A 12980-nucleotide genomic window follows, 5' to 3' on the forward strand; every position below is an offset into this window, starting at 1 on the left:
TCCTTGAAAGGGAGTTTCTGATTGGATCACAGTCCCGGACCTACCTGCAGGAGCCCTGAGGATGAGCTGGGAGCCCTGGGAACCAGTTCCCTGGAGCGTGGGATGGGGGACACTCAAGGAGAGCCAAAGGCCCTAACTGAAACGGACTGGGGATTCACCAAGAACCGGGAGATGCTTCTCTGCTAATTCCCTGAGCCTCAAACACAGGCCAGAGGGCAGCCGCGGTGAGCCTCAGCCATATGGGCAAGGAGGGCATTGTCGGGCTTCTGTCTTCAGCTGGAAGCATGAACTGACACCTACTGTGTGCTAGGCATGGGGATAAGGAGACAGACAGCAGAATAAGAGCTGCTCTGTCCCCAGCACACGGCAAGGAAATCCCGGACTGCAGATCCCTGGGGGCGGGGGGGGGGGGGGGGGACGGTAGGTGAAAGGTGGAGGTTGTCAGGTGACCCTTGGGAGTTTCCTCCGAAGGAAAAGGCCGGCAGAGAGAGAGAAGGTGCCAAGAGGGGCCGGCAGCGGGATCACCTTCACAAAGGCCTGTCCAAGGTCCCGGGCTCGTTACCTGGGCCCCCAAAGGCACCCTCTGTAGCCGAGCTGCTCCAGGATTCCACAGCGCTGTCCACACTGGGGACAGCAGGTGAGAAGCGGGCCGTCAGCAAGCCTCCCTTGAGGGCCTCGGGAGGGTCCTCATCCACATCACTGGCCTCACTGAGGCTGCCGGACTGGCGGGGGAGGAGGGGACCTGGGAAGAGAAGGAGCATCACCTATGACCTCAGAGACACTGATGTTTTGTGAGCCTCAGTTTCCCTACTCTGAGAACTCCCAGGCACTTGACAATCTGGCTTCTGCCATGTGGGTGGGGCATATTAGTAAGTGAACCCATCACGCAGATGGGAAAACCGAGGCATGTGAGGCTGAACAATAGGCCAAAGGTCATATAGTGAACAACAATGGAGGCCAGATTAAAAAAAAAAAACCCAAGACTCAGGTAAACTGTGGTACACATAGAACATAGGACATAGAAACATGTAGGAACCTGAAGAGATATGAAGCAATGAGGAGCATGGTTTAGACCCAGAATGTACCCCATACTGCACTGTGCCACCAGGGCACAGGGCTCCTCCCTCTAAGCCTCCTCATCAGCTAGTCCAGGGACCCCACCCCCTTTCTAGATTGGTGGCACACAGCCTGACCCAGGACTGCCCTTCCTCTGTAGGCTAGGGAGTCCCCAGGAAGTAGAAAGGCTCACGGTCCAGCTGCTTCTTGATCTTCAGTGTGACAGTCTCTCCTGCCACCTGCAGAAGGTGGATGGCCTCGCTCAGGGGCCGGCCCTTGAGGCTCACGCTGTTGATGGCCAGGATACGGTCCCCCACATGGATGGCACCAGTCCTGAGGAGCGGACACAGAGCACACGTGAGGTCCAGATGCCCAGGGCCTCAGAGTGTGTTGGTCCTGCCTTCAAATACCGCACAGAGGCCCCAAGGCACAGGCCTGGCTGGCCCCAGCTGGGTAGGAGGAAGGATGGGCGTAAGAGCACATTCAGGTATTCTCAGTATTCCAGAGACAGAGGGGCATCCTGGGGCCCTGTCTCAGAGGTGAGAAGAGAGGGAATGAGGGAGGAAGGAGAGAGGAAGAGAGAGGTGGGGGATCCAAGTCATCCTCAGAATGTCTGCCGAACAATTCTCCCCCAGATTCCAGGTTTTATAACTGTTGGTTCAAAGTCACCCTCTTCCTCCTTTTTTGTTCTGAGACAGGTCTTGTAGCACAGGCTGGCCTGGAGCTCTCTAAGGAAGTCAATATTGGGGCTTCTCAAAAAACTGAAAACAGATGCCTGATGTGATGACACATGTCTTTAATCCCAGCACCCTGGAGGCAGAGGCAGGCAGATCTTTGTGAGTTCAAGATAACAATTCTTGTTTTGTTTTTGTTGTTGATGTTTTTGAGACAGGGTTTCTTTGTGTAGCTCTGTAGACCCAACTGGCCTCAAACTCACAGAGATCCGTCTGCCTCTGCCTCCCATGTGCTGGGATTAAAGGTGAGCATCACCAACACCCTGCAAGTTCAAGGTACCAATTCTTTAAAAGGAAAAAGGAAATTTGTAGGAAAAAAGATGGAAATGATTAAGTTGAGAAAAATAAGCAGGACACTCAGTGAGACAAGTCATGTGTGTCTTCTCTCCTGTGTGGAAGCTACATTTAAAATATATACATAGGGAGGGGTTATAAAGATTGTAAGAGGACCATGACAGGGACCAGATTTTAAAGGATCAGGGACACAGAGAAAAAGAGTAATGGGTGGATTCTTGGGACCTGAACAGGAGGGGTGCTATGTAAGGAAAGGAAGGGGATCAGGAAGAGGAGGGGCAGAGAGAGAGGGGTTTGGCAGTGGGGGAGGGGTGGAGTAAGAACAATGTGTAATGATAGCATACACATTTGGAAATGTCATGGCAAAACCCGTTACTTTACTTTGCACGCTAACTTTTAAAAATGTGTATCGGTTACATGTTGAAATGCACATTTATTTAAGATTAATTTCTTTTCACTTAGCTTTTTGAATGTGGCTACTAGAAGGACAGTTCAGAGTGCAAGTCTGATTGTACTGCAGCTGCTCTGGGCTACGCTGCCCTGCGTAGAAAAAGGCTGTGAACTACCCACCACCCCAGCCCTCTGGAGTCAGCATGGTCCACTAGGACCCTGCAGTCTCTCTCAAGTCCAGTAGAGGGCGCTCCAGGAGCGACCCAGCCTGAGTCTAGATCCTGGCTAGGCAGTTGTGCTGGACTTTCCGGCCCTATGAAGTTCACCCTTCAGCCCGGCGCCTTCCCCTGCACAGCAGGGGAACTCACACTTCCTGGTGCAGCCGACTCACCCCTCGCAAAGCTGAGATAGAAAGCTGGGACTCACCTGGGGCCCACTTCACATCTGTGCACCCCACTGAGGGGCCGTTAGGACATCTTCCGCTCAAGGCTCCTTCCCTGGCACAGCCCCAGAGACACTTGGAGTAACAGGCAGCCCAGAAGCCCCGGGGCTCCAGGATAAGCCTCAGGTGGGGCTCCAGCAAGGGGGCATTACCCCTGATATTCAGACACACAGAGGCCTCAGAGTGCTGACTGTCAGGGGACATAGTCTGGGGGACGGCTGAAAGTGAGCCCAGCCCTGCCCTTAGCTGTGGTCCCCTGGCCCCTCTGTCCTCACTTTCTCTGCCCTGGCTGTTGGGCTGGACCAAAATTCCTGCCAAGGATGGGGAATGGGTGCTCAGAGAGGAAGTGAATACCCTTGAGCTGTCTGATGCAGAAACAGAGTAAAAACCTAGATGGGCTGGTCCCAAAGCCCACCTTCTGCTCCCTGGGGGTCCCCGGGCCTTCCCTGGGTCACCACAGAGTTTACCTTTCAGCCAGGCCACGCTTGGTGAGGCCAGAGATGATGATGGGGTCGAACGGTTCCTCGGTGCCCGAGATGGTGATGCCCAGGGGTCCACCATAGCGCTTCAGCTCTACCGTGTAGCTGACGGCCCCTGAACTCTCCTGCTCATCTACAAGTGGACAGGCTCCTGAGGGTAGGGCCCAGGAGGGGGCAGGGCTGGGACCCACCCCTCCCCAGGCTCAGCACGCTCCAACCACCTATGACTTCATCAAGCCCTAACACACCTGCTCAGGCCTTCAGGGGTACAACCTGGGGACCTGGAGGCCACCTCAGGCTCCCGGCCTGCTGCCCAGGCACCATGAAGGGAAGGAAGAAAAAAAAAAAACCCAAAAACCTACAGGAACATGGAACCAAGATTTGAAAACACAGATTCACATGCCACCCTCAGCAACTCAAGATTCACAGCAAAGAGAAGTGAGAGGGAAGGGAGGGGAGGAGGGGGGGGGAGGAAGGGAGGGGGGAGGGGAAGACGAAGAGAAAAGAGAAGGAAAGGGGGAAGAAATAAAAGGAGGGGCTGGAGAGATGGCTCAGGGGTTAAGAGCACTGGTTGCTCTTCCAGAGGACCAGGGTTCAATTCCCAATACCCACATGTCTGCTCACAACCACCTGTCACTCCAGCTCCAGGGGCTCTGACTCCCTCTTCTGGTCTCCCTGGGCAACAGGCATGCACGTGGTACACCGCCATACATGCAGACAAAACACCCATACACATAAAAACAAGATAAACAAAAATAATAAATACAAAGAGAAAATCATTTTTTAAAATGGCAGGAAAGGAAGGAGGACAGGAGAGGGGGGAGGGGAGGAACGAAAACAAAACTGGCCACGCGTGGCTTCTCCAGGGTGAGGGACCCAGACTGCCTCTCTAACTACGGAGTTCACACTCCTCGCCACCCCCTTCTGCCTCTCCTGCCCTGGCCCCCACCCGCCCGCCCCAGCAGTTCAAGCCTGCCGGGACCAACACTGCACCCCGCACGCAAGCCACTCAGATATCAGCCCTGCACATCTCACACTCTGGGGAGCCTCCAGCGGCTCCCAAGGGCCCTGGAGCAGGGGACTGTGGGTAGCAGGAATCCCTGCAGAAAGTCCTCCCAGCCCCTCACCTCCACCCCCGCGCCAGCAGCTGCCCATCAGACATGGTCTCCTAGGCACATACCTGAGTTATCCTCATCCTTCCGGATCTTCAGCTTGACAAGGTCCTCACACTGGCGCAGGATCTGCACAGCGTCCTCCATGGGACAGTGGTCCAGGCGGATATTGTCAATGGCCAGCAGCTTGTCGCCTGGCTCGAGGGTGCCAGTCCTGCATGAGTGGGGTGGGGATGGGAGGAGCCTGGTGCCGATGGGCACCGCCCCACCCCCATGGCCACACCCTTGCCCGTGTGGCGCCCCACCTGTGCGCCACGCTGCCCTTCTTGATGTCGGAGATGATGAGGGGTTCCCCTCGCTTTCTGCTGGCTGCTGTGGGGCAGGGGAGACACCTGTGAATTTAATCTGGAAGGGCTCCCTGTTGAAGGTGGGGCCGGGAGAGGATACGGTTGGCTCCTGGTCCCATTACTTCCTGGCTGAGTGGCTGTGAGCACATCAGCTCGCCTCTGTGTGACTCAGTTTTCCTTCTATAAAATGGGGCTGACGCCCATGGTGGAGATGCGGTGAGATAAACCATAAGGCGATGAGGGGGACTCACAGCTGATGGTAATGCCCAGCTCCACACCACGCCTCTTGGGTAACTTCACATGGAAGGTCCCGCTGCTTGGGATGACAGACTCTGCGAACCAACAGCCATGGGCGACTTGAGACTCCAGAAGAGCTCAGAGATCTGCGTCTTGCACCCACTCTGGCTTCTCATGGGTCGGGGAGGGGGGGGTGTTAAACTCAGTGAGTGACCATTCCAACCCCACCCTGCCGCTTCCACCTGATGGAGGAGGAAGCTGAGGCCTAGAGGGCTGACAGCTTGACTCCAAACGGCTGAGTGCTGTCTTCGGAACAGAGACAGGGCGGAGGCCAGAGATGCGGCCTGCTGGCCAGTGTGGGGCCTGTCACAAACTTGGCCCGCTTGGATGTCGGTATTTTCACCACTTGTCGCTAGTTCATACCACACCCCTGTCTTGCGCTGTTTGACAGATGAGGAAGCAGAGGGCGGAGGGAGGAGGTGTCCTGTCCACATAGTGTAGAACTCCCAGGACCACAGCCCTGACTTGAGCTGCCTGGAGTCTTTGAGCCCTGCTCTCTGCCCCTGCTGCATGCAATCCGCTCTACCTCCTCCGGGCTTCCGACTCCTGTGTGGCACTTCCTCCTCCCTATGCAGGGTTTAGACGTGCACTGTACATGATCTCAGAGAGCACAGAGTGGGGAGGGACAGGGTCCCAGGGTGTGTGTGTGTGTGTGTGTGTGTGTGTGTGTGTGTGTGTGTGTGTGTGTGTGTGTGTAGCTGGGTGGCCTACTCACCTGCTACATCAAACTCAATCTCCAAAACGACTTTGCGGGCCAGTGCAGCATCCCGCAACAGCTGGTTGGCTTCTTCCATCGTTCCGTCCTCAGTGGCAATGCCGTTGATGGCTAGGACACGGTCCCCCACCTGCAGCAGACCACACCTAACCCCCAGAGCCCAGGGGAAAGAAGAAGCCAGTGATTAGAACCACGGGTGTGGTTCAAGGTGGGTGGGTGGGGACCCACTCTCAGCTCCTGCTGTCTGTGACTCGGCCTTGCCCCTAGCTAAGGGTTTGAGCTTGCTGGGCCTCAGTTTCTCTCTCTGCCCACTGGGGATGGTACCATTGTCCTTACAAGATACACCGAGTCCCAGAGGCAGACAGGGCAGACAGGGCTTACATGCTGTGAGACTCTAGGCAAGGACATCAACTCCTCTGAGCCTCCCCTTCCTCAACTGTAAAATGTGGCTGGGGATGGGGCCAATATGGTGATTAAGAAAGGTATATTTGTGAAGCTAGGGCCCATAGTTGTGACTCGGTTTCCCCACTAGACTAGAGCTCCCCAAATTGCAGGCCCCAGAGGTAGTAGGCTCACCTCTCAGCGGGACTGTCAGGTTCAATAAAGCGCACCAATGGAGGAGAGGACAGGGTCTCGGTGGCGAAGATGCCTCCCTGGAGCTGGAGGCCGAAGCCACTGAGGGGGTCTCCACAGAGCACAACTTCCGTGGTCTCCGTATGAACAATCTGCCCGCCTGGCCCTACCGTGCTGGAGGCCAGTGACACTGTGGGACAGGAGGGGTTGATGCTCAGATCAACACTGGTGAGGCCTTCCAGAGCTGCCCACTGAGAGTCCTCAAGAGGTCCAGGAGCCAGAGTGGCAGGTGAGCAGGAGTCCTGGGGCCACCTGGAATGGGCCTGGGTTTTTTGTTTGTACAGGGGCATTATGGTGTCTACGCTGCATGAGCAGTGGCTAAGAGAGACGGCATTAGGGACTGTGATTTTGTAAGACAGAGGTTCTAGAGGCCTGTACTATTTATTATATTACAAAACCCCCTTTATCTATAGGACATGTGTTCCCAGACCCCAGGAAATGCCTGAAGCCATGAATAGTACCGAAGCTTACAGGTACCCTAGACACCACCACACCCCCCACCCCTGCCCCATGATGAGGTTTCACCTACAGACAAGCCTCAGGAAGAGAGAGATTAACTATAGCTAATTATAAAATATAATTATTATATCAGTATATTCTCAAAAAATTAACAGAATCACTACTGTAGCACCTTTTGTTTAGTTGTAAAATAGGGTCTCATGTAGCTCAGACTGGCTAGGATCTCTCTGTGTAGCTGAGCATGACCTTCAACTTCTGACCTTCCTACCTTCCTGTCCTAGATGCTAGAATTATAGGCATTTATCACTTTGCATGCTTATTCAGTACCGAGGGTAAAACTTAGGACTTCATACATGCTAGGAAAGCAGCTGACTGTCTGAATTACATCCCTAGCCCCACGACTTGCTCTTTAGGCATTATTCAGTAAAGTAAGCGTCACCTGAGCAGTGGACACCAGCCAATCTGACCAAGAGAGACATACAGAGTGACTGACAGTTGAGTGGTGTATACATGATGGATGTGCTGGGCAAACACACTGTTCACATCCCAGAATGGACCAAATGGTGCAGATGTAAGCTTTTCCCGCACTGCTCAGAACAGTGTACGATTTAAAACATATGGTCCATTTCCAGACTTGTCTATTTAATATTTTCAGATTGTGGTTGACTGTGGGTAACTGAAACTAGGTGAGGAAGACTGGATTGGGGCGGTGCTGTGCTCTATATTCTACATGCTTCTTTCCTTTGTAATAGCTTTTTTTTAAAGATTTATTTTATTGTTTTTGATTATGTGCATGTGTACATGTCTGTGTGCATGTGTGTGCGCGCGCGTGTGTGCGTGCATGCGTGCGTGTGCGTGTGCGTGTGCGTGTGTGTGTGTGTGTGTGTGTGTGTGTGAGCGCAGGTGTCTGTAGAGGTCAGAAGAGGGTGTCAGCTCCCCCTGGAAGTAGAGTGACAGGTGATTGTGAGCTGCCTGCCATGGGTGCTGGGAACGGAGTGTGGAATCTTTGCTAGAGCAGTGGATGTTCTTAACCACTGAGACATCTCTCCAGCTCCTGGTGACAGCTTTATTGATAAGCAGTCCCCACACAATAGCTGTCGCCCATCCAGTGTATAATTCGATGGCTGAAAGCATCGCCATTCCCTCCCAAAGGAAGTCCTAGCCATGTCTGGTGGTGCATGGCTGCAATCCCGGCACCTGGGGGAGGTTGAGGCAGGAAGACCGTGAATTCTAGGCCAGACTGGGCCACACGGTGAGACTTTGTCTCAGAGACAGAAAAAGAAAGGAATCACACTGTCTCCTCACCCATTGCCCCAGAACCTGCATCTTGCCCCAGGCAGTCTATCTTCAGCCTATTTCTGTCCTTGTGGGTTTCCCTGGGCACATCACAGGAATGATCTTATGTGGCCCTTGGTGACAGCCATCAGACGCTGAACACAATGGCTTCAGAGGCTCCTGTCTCAGCTGGCACTCTACAACGTGTGGCCACACCACAGCCAGGTGGCCGGAGTGAGCCTTGCTTGTTGAATTCCATCCCTCACCGGACTCGGCACACGACCCCAGGTTTCACCCCCAGCCCCATCCTCAGGCACACTGGTGCCCCGTGGGGGATGGCCTCCAGCTTACAAGAGCTCCTGTGTTCTTTCCTTCGCTGCCTCCTCCGCCCCGCTGTTGTCCTGGGGCTCATGGGTCCTCGGGGCAGGGTGCTGGCGTTGGCACAGGGAAAGGCGGGGTTCACGGTCGGTGAGGAGAAGGGAGTTGAGGACAAGGCTGGGGAGATCAGAGCACAGCCCTGTGAGCCCCAGCAGGGCCCCAGCCACCTGGCACAGGGGTGGAGCTGGAGAACCACACAGCCACATGGACAGAGACAGGCATCCCCACGCCCCTTCACCGAAGTCCCTTGCCGTGTGACCTTGGACAGGTCTCTCCTGCTCTGGGCCTCCCTGACTAGGATTTCCACAGGCCTCTAGGGCTAGGCTGAGTGGCAAGGGGCAGCCCTGGGCTCCCAGGTCAGCTTCCTCCCTGTACATCAGACACTGCCCACCAGGAAGGGGTACCAGGACCACGGCATTGCCGCAGCAGCGGGTACATTACATCGGCTCTGGTCCTGGCCTCCAGGTGCCCAGGTGGGGGCCCTGCAGTGGCTTGGCCTTGGGCTGTGGCAGGAGGGGACACAGGGGTCCCAGCGGTGCAGCTGTTCGCTCCTCTGTACTCTCACTGCGGCAGTGGGAAGAGGAAAGTGTTGTGGATGTCTGGAGCCGGTCAGAAGACTAGTCCCCCACACACCAATGGTGAGAGCCAAGATCTTTGCCCTGCCCAAGCTAGCGAGGCACAGAACACCCTGCTCACGTGCACTGCCACCCACTGTGTGCCAAGCTCTATGCCCAGGCTCCAGTTACAACGACAGGCAGGAAAGCCAGGCCATGGGCCCAGAGGGTCCCGGCCCAGTCTACCCACAGAAGCCCCTTCTGGAAAGACACAGGGGCGCAGCAGGCTGGCGGTGCTCATGAGGCCCCTTAAACTTCTGTGGCAGCATGGAACCCCGTGGGGCGCCCCCGGAGATTGGCTGCCCTCATTCCCTGCTCCGAGCTCCACTCTTGGTTAAATAAGATGAGACGTGGAGAGTGTCTGCCTCCTCAGAAAGAATCCCTAGGGCTTCCAGCAGGGCCAGGCCCTTTGCAGACGCTAAGTTAACAAAGTCCAGCATGGGCCCCCACATAGTCCTTCCCACAGCCTCTGCAGCCTCAGTTTCCCTCCCATGTGTGTGGCAGGCAGTTAGCTTGCTAGCTTCACACGGTTCTCCTGTCTGCTCAAGGCTTCCATCCTGGAACTCTGGTGCCCCAATTACTCTCCTCATCCCATCCCAGGTTTGGGTCCCCAGACCTGCGGAGGTGCCTACCTGCCTCTGGGGGCTTCAGGGGCCGACGACTCTGGGGTGCAGGCAAGATCTCCAGCCGCACTTTCTCAGTCACACTGGCCAGGAGCTTGGTGGCCTCCACCAGTGAACAGTGCTCTGTGCTGGTGCCGTCAATGGCCAGGATGTGGTCTCCAGCATGCAGGGCGCCACTCCTGCGGGACAGGGACACAGAGGGGCTGGTCCAGCGGACAGAGCCACAGGTCGCCTCTGCCCTGCGCACCCCTGCCTCGCCTCACCTGTCCACCACGCTGGCTGGCTTGATGCGGTCGATGGTGATAACCGGCTTGTTCCGGTGGGAGCCAGTGGTGAGGGAGATCCCCAGGGCAGATCCTGGGGTTTTGGCTATTTCTACCACCAATGGGCCTGAAGCATTGGTCACGGTGTCTGGAATGACGGGGCGGGGGGGGGCGAGGGGGGGGCGGGAAGAATCGCAGAAAGTAAACATGCTCACTGTCCCACCTGGACGAGCCCTGATGTCCTATAACCCTTACTGCCTAGGAAGGGGGGCTATGGAGGGGAAGAGGTACACACAGCCACCAGCAAAGCAGGTCAGGCCTCCACCGTATTTCAGAAACATGCCCCATCTACACCCCAAGCATCTTGGTCTCACATCAGCTCTCCCTGAGACGGCTAGTCACTTCCTGTAGCCCCTACAGGGGCTTCTGCCTCCACCCCTTCTATCCTGCTTCTTCCCACTCCGCCATCTGCAGCCAGGCTGGCCCCGCACTCTCAGGGCAAACACTCCCGCCACAGGGCCTTTGCACGTACACTTCATCCTGCCTAGCGCTTCCCCAAAGGTTCACTCCTTCGCTTCATGCCCTAGCTGCGTGGTGTGTGTGTGTGTGTGTGTGTGTGTGTGTGTGTGTGTGTGTGCACTGTCGCTTCCCCTCTCTCTTCGCCCTTTTCTCTGTCATCAAACACACATTAACTTACCTAGTGTGCGAACTGACATTCCCTCCCCACAAGACCAGAGACTTGACCTGTATTGTTCCTGCAAGATCCCCAGTGACACCAGGAGATGCGTGACCCGGTCAAGAGGCTCAGAGAGGCTAAGGTACTGGCCTAAGCTCACACAGCCTTGGTAGTACTGAACCTCCGGGACCTCCTCCTGCCCCGGCCCTTACCCTCAGGCTCCGACGCACCTGGGGTGGCCACGTCGTACTCCACCTGGAAGAGGGCCTCGTGGCTGCACTGCTGCAGGGTGGCCATTGCGGTAGCGTGGCTGGCCCCGTGCAGTGGGATCCCGTCTATGCTGAGCAGTCTGTCGCCCACCTTCAAGGAGCCCTCCCTGTCGGGGAGGTGAAAGCCCGGTCAGCTGAAGGGCACAGGGATGGGACAGTGTGTGGAGGGAGGCCTGAGGGAGTCGGGGCTGAAGAGACAGAAAGGGCAGGTAAAATGTACAGGGCCCCTCTGAGGCCCTCGGTCCTCCAGCATGTCTGAGCTGGGGGTGTTCTTCTTCAAGGCTACTCACTCACCTCCTGCACCAGAGGCAGAAGAGAGCATCATAGCCCAGAGAGGGTGTCCACCTGGCTGGGGACACACAGCATCAGGGAAGGGGTGGTCTATCTATGGGTCCCATGCTGCCCATTGTGGAGTCTCCTCCCATTGTCCCCACCCCGATTTTCCAGTAGTGACTCTGGCCTAGTGACAGATGAGCTTGGGAAAGAACTCAGCAGGGCTCCAGTGTGGGCCCAGTTTCTGCCATGGAATGTCACCCCTGACAGGTGCCAGGGCTATTCCAGGAGGTCCTATGAATAGCGGCTCACGCGGGGCCTCAGACGAAGGATGGATTTAGATCTACAACAAGCCTGGGCCAGGCTTCTCTTAAAATGGTCAGGAGTCTCCTGCTCAGAGATCAAGGGTTAGGGGTCAGGGGACAGGGGCAGGGCCTGGACATATTCCAATCCCACACCCCGTCCTCCCGGCCCTGATGGGCTGAGCCAGGCAGTACTGGGTCATAAGAGGTCTTCACAGACAGTCCCAGCAATGGCCATAGGCTGAGTCAGGAGGACCTGGAAAGAGGCAAGCTGGGGTCTCTCCTAGTCACCTCCACTAAATCCCTGAGTGACTCTGGGCAGGTTGTCCCCTCCTGGCCTCCATCTCCCATCTGGGAAGTGATGTGAAGATGCAGAGCCTCAGATGGCCACACAGTGTCCATATGTCCACGTGTCACGTGGCCAGGGGATGCAGATGCTTCTGCAGGCTCACCTGTCTGCCGGGCCACCAGGTCGCACGTAAGTCAGGACCAACGGGCGGGATTTGTGCAGGTCCTCATGGGCACCTCCTGGACAGAATTCAACAGGAGGCAGGAATCGCTTACCCACTGTTCCTCTGGTAAGTAAAATCCTTGATTCCAGCCCAGGCAGCCTGCCTCCCCACAGGTGGGATGAAGGCTAGGAAACACAATCCAAATCCTCTCCAATAGCGTGCGTCTCCCGTGATCTCATCCTCTCTTCCCTTTTGCCCTGGTCACTCCGTAACTCCAAACGTGGTTATGAATGGGCCACAGCTTTCCCCATCATTTCTGCTGTTGGCCTCTCATCAACCATGCGCACATCACTGCTTGTCACAATTGTCCATTTAATGTTTGACTCAGTGGTCCAGCCAGGGTCCTTTAAAGGTCTTAAGCAAGGGCAGATCCTTGCTGCCAAGCCTCACGCACGACCTGAGTTTGATACATAGGCTCCATACATACCGTGAAATGAGAGAAATGTCTCCTACAAGTTGTCCTCTGACTCTTAGACACATGTCATGTTGCACACATGCACAGACATGAAGTTAAATAAACGGATAAAGTCTTAAGAAAAAATGATGTCACAGTCGCTAATGTGACACAGAACATGCATGGATTCTCAATGACCTTGTTCTCGTCATCTCAGCTCCGAGGATGACTGCCACACTGACCTCTGAGGACGAAGCCAAAGCTATTGCCTTCCTTGTAGAGGGAGACATCCACCGTCTTAGAAATGATCCTCGGGTTGTTTTCAGGAGCTATGGAGAAATTGAGGCCTCCTTTGAGTCTCTCGGCCACATCTCTGTGCTGGTAGATGTGCCCAAGGCTTACTCCAGGAGGACCAAGTGACCAATCCTAGAGTCACAGCGACA

General features: G+C 55.6%; 1 protein-coding gene across 5 annotated transcripts in view; it reads right to left on the reverse strand.

Moving 5' to 3' along the window:
* Grip2 (glutamate receptor interacting protein 2) overlaps positions 1-12980 on the reverse strand; it is an 83342-nt gene that overhangs the window by 10807 nt on the left and 59555 nt on the right. For all 5 annotated transcript variants that reach the window (XR_013050026.1, XR_013050025.1, XM_042273657.2 and 2 more), the window contains exons 5-19: positions 12780-12866; positions 12084-12159; positions 11018-11163; positions 10112-10259; positions 9858-10027; positions 9053-9175; positions 8585-8728; positions 6443-6629; positions 5867-6012; positions 5106-5186; positions 4813-4879; positions 4576-4721; positions 3384-3528; positions 1250-1389; positions 563-742 (exon numbers count right to left, since the gene is read on the reverse strand). Coding sequence is in view for 3 of the 5 variants with exons in the window: in XM_042273657.2 (XP_042129591.1) it covers positions 563-742; positions 1250-1389; positions 3384-3528; positions 4576-4721; positions 4813-4879; positions 5106-5186; positions 5867-6012; positions 6443-6629; positions 8585-8728; positions 9053-9175; positions 9858-10027; positions 10112-10259; positions 11018-11163; positions 12084-12159; positions 12780-12866 (1986 nt within the window). In the remaining 2 variants the exon portion in view is untranslated. The remainder of the gene's footprint in view (positions 1-562; positions 743-1249; positions 1390-3383; positions 3529-4575; positions 4722-4812; positions 4880-5105; positions 5187-5866; positions 6013-6442; positions 6630-8584; positions 8729-9052; positions 9176-9857; positions 10028-10111; positions 10260-11017; positions 11164-12083; positions 12160-12779; positions 12867-12980) is intronic.

The sequence above is a fragment of the Peromyscus maniculatus genome, chromosome 3 (genome assembly GCF_049852395.1).
Source record: "Peromyscus maniculatus bairdii isolate BWxNUB_F1_BW_parent chromosome 3, HU_Pman_BW_mat_3.1, whole genome shotgun sequence".
In the NCBI taxonomy this organism is placed as follows: domain Eukaryota; kingdom Metazoa; phylum Chordata; class Mammalia; order Rodentia; family Cricetidae; genus Peromyscus; species Peromyscus maniculatus.